The 12,327-nt window shown below is 41.4% G+C and overlaps 1 protein-coding gene across 1 annotated transcript in view; it reads right to left on the bottom strand.

Annotated features, from left to right (window-relative positions):
* RAMP3 (receptor activity modifying protein 3) overlaps nt 1-12,327 on the bottom strand; it is a 43,266-nt gene that overhangs the window by 11,323 nt on the left and 19,616 nt on the right. Inside the window, exons 2-3 of the mRNA XM_071736216.1 lie at nt 7,331-7,360; nt 3,525-3,657 (exon numbers count right to left, since the gene is read on the bottom strand). Coding sequence (XP_071592317.1) covers nt 3,525-3,657; nt 7,331-7,360 — 163 coding nt within the window. The remainder of the gene's footprint in view (nt 1-3,524; nt 3,658-7,330; nt 7,361-12,327) is intronic.

The raw sequence follows: 12,327 nt of genomic DNA, 5'->3' as shown, positions 1-12,327 counted from the left end.
TATATTTTAGTGCATACACATAGATACAAAAAACAACAGATATATTGCATATTAAGAATAAAAAGCTTTCTATAATCTCCAGTCTCCTGACAAACAAAAAGTTCATTTGCTTTTGTTAACTCTCCACATAGCTTTCACTTACACTTCAGTGTCTGTTTGTTCACTAGCCATGTATCATAATTTCCCACCAATTAAACCACTCAGTTGCATTTTCATCTTCAGGGCTCTCTCTGAATAGCCTAGAAGCATCAAGAAACCATAAACAGCTGATCATCTGAGCCCCCTTCCTCTTTTGTCAATGAATGTCTCCAGCTGTTTTTTGAAGGGTTTACTTTTCTTGTAAGGTATTTCTTATTCTTATTCTTATTCTTCTTCATATGGCAATGCCCAACCATGAACTATTGAAACCCAGGGCATCTAAATGACTTAATGATATTTTAAAATACCACTTGGATGTCTCATTATATTTAAGCTTTCAATGACCACTGGACAATCTGACCCAGAGTATTTATTTGTATACTGATTTATATATATACCTCACAGAAAAGTGCAAAAATTATGGAATCATAGAAAGGTTAGAGTTGGAAGGGACCTTAAAGATCATCTAGTTGCAATCCCCCTGCGTGGGCAGGGACACCTCCCACTAGATCAGGCTGCTCCAAACTGTCCTTGAACAATCACAAGGATGGAGTTTCCACAACTTCCCTGGAAAACCTGTTCCAGTGTCTCACCACCCTCACACTGAAGAATTTCCACCTAATGTCTAATCTAAATGTCCCCTCTTCCACTTTAAAACCATTATCTCTTACCCTCTCACTGCAAGCCCTTGTAAAAAGTCTCACCCCAGTTTTCCTGTAGGCCCCCTTGAGGTACTGGAAGGTTGGTATTAGGTCCCCCCCAGAGCCTGCTCCAGGCTGAACAACTCCAACTCCCTCAGTCTGTCTTCATAAGCTCCAGCTTCTCATTTTCATGGCCCTCCTCTGGACCTGCTCCAACAGGTCCACATCCTTCTTGTGTTGGGGGCTCCAGAGCTAGACACAGTATTCCAGGAGAAAAATAGGGAAACCTTCTGATAGTGCATCTGCAAAACCTTACCTTAAATTTTGTTTTATACATGATTGTTTTACATTTCCAGCAAGATCGGGATCAGCTTGGTTTCTAGTACTAGCTGCCACACATGAGAATCTCATCATTTAAAGAACATGATTTCAAATAATAACAAACACAAATTCAATAATACTTAAAATTAAGTAATGGAGCTGACAGAAAATCTTACAGTATAGTTTAGTTACAGTAAATTAAGTAACTGAAATCTCACAACTGTTTGGCCTAACAGTGAAGCAATGCAGATAGTTGCTATTTTCAATCCCATACGAAGGACAGCCATTCACCAATGAAAGTTAAAATTTCTCCATGGAACAGAGAGTTTAGAAAAGCAGATTTCTGCAAAGCCAAATTTTGCAAGATCTTTGTAATTGAAAAGCACCACACAGAAATTACTGAATGACAAAACAGTTCCTGTTCATTTTTATCCCACTATCTGATCTAGGTTAACTAATTTTTACTGCTTGAGGCAAGGGAAAATGTAAATGGAAAAAGGAAAGGTGGATTCTTAATTCTAATAGAAAATCAGGAGAACTAAGAAATTTTGGTCACCTGCAAACCCTGGAAACACCTTGCATCAAAATATTTAAACTCTTAAAGAAATTTTAGTGCAAAGCTTGAGAAAAGCTGTACTCTTCTTCACCTGCATTAGCAAAGGCAGCGTCAAGATATTAGACTCCTGTTGGTACCTCTGTCTACTGTAAATAGTCCCACTAGTTGAGAACACATCAATGTAAACAAGATATTAGCAAAGAAGTCAGTTTTGTGATTATAATAAAACTGTAATGAAGATCAAACTGAGCAAAATCACAGTGCTTCCTTCAAAATAAGAACTTGTACACAGATGAGTTGCAAAATTAAAATTGTTGCCCCATAACATACTGATACTTGTTAAATAAATTTAGCAGTACCTGCACTGCAAAGATTTCCTTTTCCTTACTATATGCATATTTCTTTGTCAGACTTGAATGCAGTTTCTGCTAGCTGGATAAGGGCTTATCTCCTCTTGCTTATAGGATTAATTTTTGATGTAAAGGGTTCATGTAAGATGTATCTGGATCTCTTGCTTAAGGAATTAGTCATACCTGGCCTCCCAACTACAGTCCCATGGCTGGAGGGGGCTTCATTGAATGCATCCTTCACTCCAGTACCATTAATTTTAAGAATCTACCTTCTAAAATGTTGTAGAGTCATCTAGGAGGGATAAATAGAAGTGCTAAGAAGGAGGAGTATCTAAGTTTTGTCAGATTATGAAACGTTATCAGCAGGTGGAACAGCTCAACACAGGTGTAAGTGGTAAGACATTTTATTATGTATTTTGTCTCAGTGGTCAGCTAGTTAAAATCTTGCTTGAGGTGATTGCAAAATCTTGCACCACATGAAGTGAAACTAGATAGGAGACAAGATGAATGATCAAATGAGACAAGAATATATTTGTGGCTAAATGATGCTGAAACAGAAGTGGTGACAGCTAGCTTAACACTGCTTCAGCAGTATCCCTAGTATAGCACCAGTGTAGTTACAAGATACTCTGCTTCAGGCTGGCTCATATCACACCAGAGCTAATTTACTTGACTCTTGTTTTCTGAATTGCTGAACAACTGCAGCTGCCTCTGATTTCAGTTCGTGAAATGCCACCAAATACACAAGCACTGTTTCCTTCAAACCAGAGTTTAAAGTGTGCAGCTTTATAGAGAGGTGTTTAAATACCTCCAGCAACTACAGAACAGTCATCGAAATAAGAATGCCACCCTCACTGTTAGTCATCCAGACAAAACAAGTGGTGTTCACTCTCTTCATGATATCTAGCAGGCAAAGAAACAAGCTGCTGCAGATTCAGTAAGACAAAGTATTTTACATTTGGACAAGACAATCCACAAGAGGTGGACTTTGGAAACATTGTCCAAGGAAATATCACTGTTGTCTTACTGAAAAAAAGAAATTAGTGAAGGGAACTGCAATGCTAACAAGACAGAAAGGAGAATACCATGACAGCAGAGACACACTCCTTTAATGGCTTCACAGAGAAAACAAATTAATCATTAACATTTGCCTGAAATGGACAGAAATGTAGATTAAATGTAAACATAACTGGCTGAGGTAAAAACTATAGCAGCTAGTACTGATTAGCCCACTTGTTATTTTTCATTTAAAAGTGCTCTGTTTTGTGCACTTTTCAAGTTACGAGCTGGGTCTCTCTGTGTGCATTTAACCATATTGTAGGGACTTTAGGGCTACTGCAGCTGGCAGACAAATACAGGAGGGTTTCTATTTATCTGGAATACAACCATTTTACATGCATCAGTGATATATTAGGGATATAGTTATTACATTGTCCTCAGTATGTGAGGTGATAATTTTTTAAAAACACAAACACCACTATAAAGGTAAGAACTATCAAACCCAAAACTAACTCTTACGTGATAAATTCTGTCAGGTTACACCATTTTGCCGAGTCCACTTTCTTCATCATCTCTTCAAAGGATTTTCCACAGACAGGCAACTTTTCTGACATAAGGGATTCATTGCAGAGATTAGTCTGCTGATGTGCACCTAGGCAAAATCAGAAAGCACCTTACAAATCAAACATTGAAATAAAAAAAACAGTAACTCATCACTTAGAAACTCCTTGGCATAATAGTGCTTGCCACTCACGTTGTTGTAAACTTCATGTTCAGATTCCTAAATGATTTCAGAAAATAGAAAAAACATAACTATACATAAATATATTAAAAACATACCTTACTATAAAATACTATAGGTAAAATCTTTTAGTCCTAGCATAGAGGAACCTACCTTGTCACTTTTCTAATCTTACCTAGCTTCTACTCATGCTAACTTACTACTGACCATTTGCCTTTTTTACTTAAAGCTAACTAAAGTTACTGATCAGTGTAAAAAGGACTTCTCAAGCTTACACAAATGCATTCCACTCAACTATCTAGATGCCTGTCAATGTACTTCAACAGCAAAAACTTTTGTATTATTTTACCAGCTAAATGGTTTGCATTGCCACAGTCATAATCAAGCTTTTTTTTTATTATATCCACTAAAAATCATTATCTACCATTAACAGATGTCGATGTTACAGCATACAGCTACTTGCAAAGAAAGATTTAAATGACTTGAGTAAGCCTGTATATTTTGCAACCTATAATGGCAACTCCACAATATTTAGTCCAAGTCAAAAATTATTCTCATCCAGCCCATGCCTGCACTGGAATACAAAGACAGTATTTCGATATATCTTATGAAATAAAAATTATTCAGATTAATTTGATTTTTACAAGGCTGGAACATTTTGTTTTGATGAAGTAGTTAAATATGCCTTGTTTTACCTTTATAAATGCCACTATTTTGATTGTTCTTATATATACAAAACACATGTATTTTGTACAATATTAGAATATATCTGTGAGTAAATGTGTGCCAACATATTTAATATCAATGCCTAAATTAAATGAGCCATAAAAATACCCAGTATAATTTCTTGTCTTTACAGAAGCACAAATCTGAGAAAAGTATCTACATGCACAAAACTGAAACCCTAACAAACCCATGTGTCAGGCAACATTTCTGAGAACAGAGGAAGAGCTGTTTTTGAGAATAAAGCCAATGAGCACTTTGTCCTTTTATAATCAAAGACAAAATGAGTCTAAGTTGAATCAGGTCTTCCATCTTTTTCTTCTGAACCTGTATTTTCACCTAGACTCTGTTTACACCAAGGAGACAGGGCATTACTTTTCCTGCTACTAGTTACTTTGAAAGTAGGATCCAATCATTACAGAAGAGTTGGTTGTTCCTCAATTGGAACAACCAGTGTTGTGGCAGTGTTGTGACTGCCAAACACACTGCCAGGTTAAATGAGATCAAAGGCTTACAAACCTTTGTTTGATAAGAAGTCACTCTTGACTGAGCACTGTACCTCACTACTTAGTCCAAAAAAAGCTAAGGCAACATGACTAGTTTGAGGCTTCACATCATGACCCAGCCAGCCATCAGCCAGAAATCTGAACATCTCCATTCAAAATGGGGCATGTGACTGTAAAACAGGCTCTAGTGCACCTTAAGTGCATATGACAGAGATGGCTTGCTCAGACCCTGGGCAGGAGTGTCTAACTACAGATATTAAAACTGACAGATATTAAAACTGACTCCTTAGCTGGGGAAGTCACTGACTGAGTGATGCCATGTGCCAAAGAGCAGACAGCTATCACATCTGACCAAAGAAATACTTCACTTTCACACTCTTTCAAGAGCAACAGGCCTTAACTGGGCAGCCCATGATGCACCTAAGACCCTAAGCCTATTATTTCATACAGACCAAAAACCTCTCCAGGTAAACAGGTGACTCACTGGGCTCTGACCCTACCTCCTTCATGATGTCTGATTGTCAGAGCTCTTAAAGGTGACACTAAGCCTTCATTCACATCAGAAAAAAATTAAGAACTACAATTAAACACCATTGATAGAAACGGAGAAAGTTATGGAGCATGGGCAGTGTAGTTTTGTCCTTGGGAAATTAACATGACAGCATGGACCCTGCTTATTTAAACACTCCCACAAGTTCATCTGGCAGGTGCAGCAGTTAGAAGATATATTTTCCACAATGAGGTCTGCAGATAAACATTAAAGCTGGGAAGAATTCAAAACCAGATATGAATATTGCATAGCTGGCAACTTAAATCCTACATTGATGCTTTGAAAAAAGTTAAGCAAAGCGCCCTTGCCTGGCAGGGTATTCTAAACAGCCAGCTATCATTTGACTTGTAACACTACAAATACAACAGAATACAAGTTTCTCCTCCAATATCTCATGTGTGATGAAAATTTATCCAGACCCTCCCCAGGAGGGTGTTTAAAAGGATTTTCTATGGCCTTGGTTTTTTTGGTTGCTCTCTTTAGAAATTAAGTAATTTGGACAGTGATATGGACTAAGAACCAGCTACACAATGGAGCCCAAAGATTGACAGTCAGCGGTGCAGAGTCCATCTGGAGGCCTGTAACTAGTGGAGTCCCCCAGGGATCAGTGCTGGGTCCAGTCCTGTTCAACATCTTTATCAATTACCCTGATGATGTGACAGTGTCTTCTCAGCAAGTTTCTGATGACACAAAACTGGGAGGACTGGCTGATTCATCTGAAGGCTGTGCAACCATTCAGCAAGATTTGGACAGACTGGAGAGCTGGGCCAAGAGGAACCTAATGAGGTTCAACAAGAACAAGTGCAGAGTCCTGCACCTGGGAAAGAATAACAAAAATAACAAAATGCATCAGTACAGGTTAGGAGGTGATCTGCTAGAGAGCAGACCCATGGAGAAGGACCTCAGAGTCCTGCTGGACAACAATTTATCCATGGGCAGCAATGTGCCCCTGGGGCCAAGAAGGCCAATGGTATCCTGGGGTGCATTAAAAAGAGTATTCAGCAGATCAAGGGCAGTCCTCCTCCCCTTCTACTCTGCCCTAGTGAGACCTCACCTACAGTACTGCATCCAGTTCTGGGCTCCCCAGTTCAAGAGGGACAGGGATTTACTTGAGAGATTACAATGGAGGGCTGTGAGGATAATTAAGGGACTGGAACAGCTGCCTTATGAAGACAGGCTGAGAGACCTGGGGCTTTTTAGTCTGCAGAGAAGACTGAGAGGGGATCTTATTGTTATAATCTGAGGGCTGGGTGTCAAGAAGGAAGGGACATCCTCTTCTCACTTGTGCCCTGGGGCAAGATGAAGGGAAATGGATTCAAGATAAAGCACAGGAAGTTCCACCTCAACATGAGGAAGAATTTCTTCACTGTAGGGCTACAGAGCCCTGGAACAGCTCTTCGAAAAGTCTCCTCCTCTGAAGACTTTCAAAACCCACCTGGATGCACTTCTAAGGGACCTGCACAAGTTTTGGCCCAAATGATCTTCAGAGGTCTCTTCCAACCCCTGACATTTTCTGATTCTGCAGGAAAAAGTTCTGATAGTTGAAAGGAACAGTCTGACAGCACAAGAGTTTTTGTCTAAATCCCTGGCCAAAGGAGTTCAAGACTATTAGTATCTATACAATTTTACTATCGAGACTGACCTTTACAAACTATTACAATACACTCTGTTCATACAGATGATGCAGAAGACCAGTGGTAAAATATACGTGTTGGCTGACTAACTGAAATTATATAGAATGGAAGCATTTCTCAAAGGGCTGCTACTAACAAAAAAACCCCAGAATTTTAGAAGTAAAGCTCACCTGTGAATCCAAGCATCATTAGACAGTTAACTAAGGGGAGAAAAAAAGAGACAAGTTAGATACCTCCATACTATTATATAAAAGAATTAGTGCAGACAGAAGCAAAACTGAGTATAATTTAGGTTTCAAAGAATACTCAAAACGTTCATTCAAACACCAGTTTCAATTTTATTTAAGAGTGTATCTGATTGGAAAAATTAACATTTAGAGAACATTATGTTTTAAAATTCCTTTTTATCTATTCTTAAAAAGGCTGCATCCTGAAAGATTGTTATGTGTCTGTCCATACCACTCTTTCCAGTAGATTCCAACAGTAAGGATTAGGGACAGGGAAATTTTTACTTCAAGCTTCTTAAAGGTGAAAGAGATGGAGAAAACACATTCGCTCAAAATATAGGTTAACTGCATTTTTTGAACTGTACAGCAAATAAATCCCTTTGCTATTAAAACTAAGCAAGTACAGAAATACAAGTAGGTGTGTGCTCTATTAATTTAGCAATGTAATGTTTTGTTTCATGGTCTTCACCTTTTGTACAATGAATTCACACATTTTGAAAAATTTTACTTTCAAAACCTATAAGCTTTTCCCACTGATGTTACACTAACACGGGTACATCTGAAGAACAGTCAAATGGAAACACAAACTATGCAAACAAAAGTCTTCTAATCAGATCTGCAGAATATCCATTTATTAACAGAGACTCACTGTTTTCACAGTGGCTACAGCCCCACTTACGATTTTGCAAATACAGGATGTGGCTTCAATTATTTTTTATGTCCTACCAAAAAAAAAAAAATGCTGACAAATCTTTATCGTGTTAACCTTGCATCAGAAATGAAATCAGTATTTCACACAGATGGGTGCCTGCTGCTCCTTGTTCATACCCTATGTGTCACTCTAGTAAAATCAATCAAGATGTACCAGAATATCAGTCCTAATCATATTGAAGCAAACTGTGTTCACTGAGATATGCCAAGCCCTCAGCTGAGTTGTTGCATACATACATCTGAATTTAATTCCTTCTAAGGAACATACTTCTCCTCCACACAAACATTAATCTCTTAGCTACTAATGAGCCAGAACATACTGAAACTCTGAAAAGTAGGAATATGTTGTGTCCAAACTTAGAGCTGAAATACCATCATACACTCTAATGGCTGTATTTCTGTCACAAATAGAGCACTTTTGTCTCCAGAAGTGCTGTTATATTAGCTGTTGGTATAAAGTATTAGCTGCTATACTAGTAAATATACTTGAGTCCCACAGTAGGTTTTCTTTAATCCTCACTTGAAAATGTGCCTTATCAACTGCAGAAAACTGAAGATCAAATTAAAAGCTCACACTTTATGAGGATGTCAAACCTACCTGTTCTGAGGGTAAGACTGAGGAAACAATTTAAATGCAGACAGGTTTCGCAGATGCTCCCTTTCAGAACTACAGACTGTACCTCAACTTCTTATCATTTCCTGTTACTGATCTCTAGATCCCTCATTAGTTATTGCTGCAGTAATATTCACAGGACCATGGTGCAGGAAATAAAAATGCATTTAGAATAAGAGAGAACAAAGAAGAGAAAACAACATGTCCACTGTTGAGCAACTACCAGGCCTGGAAGCTTCAATAAACCAAGTACCACAGAATCACAGAATCAGCTGGGTTGGAAAGGACCTCTGAAATCATCAAGCCCAACTCTTGATCCACTACTACCATGGTTACCAGACCACGGCACTGAGTGCCACATCAGTCTCTTCTTAAAAACCTCCAGGGATGGAGAATCCACCACCTCCCTGGGCAGCCCATTCCAATGCCTGATCACCCCCTCTGTAAAGAATTTCTTCCTAATAAGTATCTAACCTAAATCTCCCCTGGCAGAGCTTAAGACCACGGCCTCTTATCTTACTGAGAGCTGCCTGGGAGAAGAGATCGACCCCCCCCTGGCTACACCCTCCTTTCAGGGAGTTGTAGAGAGTGATGAGGTCTCTCCTGAGCCTCCTCTTCTCCAAACCAAACACCCCCAGCTCCCTCAGCCCTTCCTCACAGGGCTTGTGCTGGAGTCCCTTCACAGCCTCCTTGCTCTCCTCTGGACCTGCTCCAGGACCTCAATATCCTTCCTAAACTGAGGGGCCCAGAACTGGACACAGAATTCAAGGTGTGGCCTCACCAGCACCGAGTACAGGGGCAGAATCCCTTCCCTGGACCTTTTGGCCACGCTGTTCCTGATACAGGCCAGGATACCATGGGCCTTCTTGGCCACCTGGGCACACTGCTGGCTCATGTTCAGCTTCCTGTCAATCCAGACTCCCAGGTCCCTTTCTGCCTGGCTGCAGAAACACTCCCCTCCAACTTAGTGTCATCTGTGAATTTGGTCATGGTAGACTCAATCCACTCATCTAAATAATCATTGCAGACATTAAACAGAACAGGGCCCAGCACTGATCCCTGGGGGACACCATTTGGTGCCAATTGGATGCAACACCGTTCAGCACCACTCTCTGAGGGCCTCCAGCAGTTCCTGACCCAGCACAGAGTGCTCCTGTCTGAGCCCTGGGCTGACAGCTTTTCCAGGAGAATGCTGTGGGAGACAGTGTCAAAGGCTTTGCTGAAGTCCAGGTAGACTCCATCCACAGCCTTCCCCTCATCCACCAGGCGGGTCACCTGATCATAAAAGGAGATCAGGTTGGTCAGACAGGACCTGCCCTTCCTAACCCCAGCTGGGTTGGGTCTGATCCCCTGTCCATACTGTAGGTGCTGTGTGATTGCCCCCAGGATGATCTGCTCCATAGCCCTGCCAGGCACTGAGGTCAGGTTGACAGGCCTGGAGTTTCCTGGGTCTTCCTTTCGTCCCTTTTTGTGGATTGGTGTGACATTCACCTACTTCCAGTCATCTGGGACCTCCCCAGTGAGACAGGACTGTTGATAAATGATGGAGAACAGCTTGGTGAGCTCTTCCACCAGCACCCTCATCACCCTGGGGTGGATCCCGTCTGGTCCCATAGACTTGTGAGGATCCAAGTAGCTCAGCAGGTCACAAACTGTTCCCTCCTGTATTACAGGGGGGCTGTTCAACTTATTTCTGTCTACAATCTCCAGAGGCCAGCTGTCCTCAGGACAACCTGTCTTACTGTTGAAAACTGAGGTAAAAAGGCGTTAAATACCTCAGCCTTTTCCTCATCTTTGATAACTATGTTTCCCCCCATGTCCAACAAAGAATGGAGGTTTTCCTTGCCCCTCTTTTTGCTGTTGATGTATCTGTAGAAAGACTTTTTGTTATCCTTAACAGAAGTGGCAAGATTAAGTTCAAATCGTGGCTTTGCCTCTCTAATTTTCTTTCTACATGACCCAACTATATTCCTAAACTCTTCCTGAGTAGCCATCCTTTTTTTCCATAGTCTGTAAGCTCTCTCTTTTACCCTTATTTCCTTCAATATCTCCCTGTTGAGCCAGACCAGTTGTCTTCCCTGCCAGGTTTCCTTTCGGCACGCAGGGACAGGTGCTCCTGAGCATTCAAGACTTGCTTCTTGAAGTATGCCCATCCCTCCTGGACCCCTTTGTTTTTCAAGGGCTGTTTCCCAGGGTACACTCTGAATCAGTCTTCTGAATAGGCCAATATCTGCCCTCCAGAAGTCCAACGTAGAGGTTTTATTGATGGCCCTCCTTGCATCCCTGACTATTGAAAACTATTATTTCATGGTCACTGTGCCCCAGACAGCTTCCAACCACTACATCTCCCAGTCCCCTGCTGTTTGTGAAAAGAAGGTCTAGTTGGACCCCATCCCTGGTAGGCTCATTTACCAGATGAACCAGGAAATTATCCTCTATACACTCTAGGAATCTCCTAGACTGCCTCTTTGCTGCTGTGTGAAGTTCTCAGCAGACGTCCATCAGGTTAAAGTCACCCACAAGAACAAGGGCTGGTGGTTTTGAGACATCTGCCAGCTGCTTGTAGAATAATTCATCACTCTCATCATCCTGGTTGGGTGGTCTGTAACAGATATCAGCCTTGTTGGCCTTCCCCCTGATTTTGATCCACAGGCACTCAACCTTATCGTTACTGACTTCAACTTCTACAGAGTCAAGAGACTAACAGATTGAGCCACCCCTCCACCTCTCCTACCTTGTCTGTCCCTTCTGAAGAGCTTGTAGCCATCCATGGCAGCACTCCAACACTCCAGTCATGCAAGTCCTCCCACCACATTTCCGTGATGGCGACTACATCATAGCTTTCCTGCTGAACAATGGCTTCCCACTCCTCTTGTTACCCATATTGCGTGCATTGATGTAAATGCACTTCAGCTGGGCTGCTCATTTCACTCTTAAGTTGAGCTTTCCACCATTAAGCTCATTTCTGGAGAAGCCAGTTTCAATCCCCTCCCTCTTCAAACCTACTTTAAGCCCTCCTTATCAGCCCTGACAACTTACAGGATAACTTTTGCCCCTGCTAGATAGATAAAGCCCATCTGATTTGAGGACAGTAGGTACCATGGAATTTGCCCCATGATCAAAGAACCCAAAACCCTGACATTGACACCAGTCCCTAAGCCATGAATTAACCTGCTGGATCTTCCTGCTAGTTCCCTCACCCATTGCTGTCATTAGAGGGATGGAGGAGAACACAACTTGGGCTCCTGATCCTTCACCATTTGCCCCAAGGCCCTGAAGTCTCTCTTAATTGAATGTGTGCTTCTTGTTATTACATCATCACTACCCACCTGAAAGACCAGAAGTGGGTAATAATCTGAAGGACTCACAAGGGTGGAAAAATTGCCTAAAACATCCTTAATCTGGGCACCAGGGAGACAGCAGACCTCCCTGGGAAGCGGGTTTGGTCTGCACATGGGGCCCTCTGCTCCCCTCAGCAGGAAGTCACATACTACAATGACCCCTCAAGTTTTCTTTTCAGGGTCAGTTTTGATTGCTGTCCTGAGATAAGTCGACCTTGGTGATGCTTCTGCCCTTTGTGAGCCCTTGACCTTGCTTGCAACCAGATGCTCCTGCA

Source organism: Heliangelus exortis, chromosome 2 (genome assembly GCF_036169615.1).
Source record: "Heliangelus exortis chromosome 2, bHelExo1.hap1, whole genome shotgun sequence".
NCBI lineage: Eukaryota > Metazoa > Chordata > Aves > Apodiformes > Trochilidae > Heliangelus > Heliangelus exortis.
The sequence above is the reverse complement of the archived record's forward strand: the minus strand, read 5'-3'. Positions and strand labels throughout refer to the sequence as shown.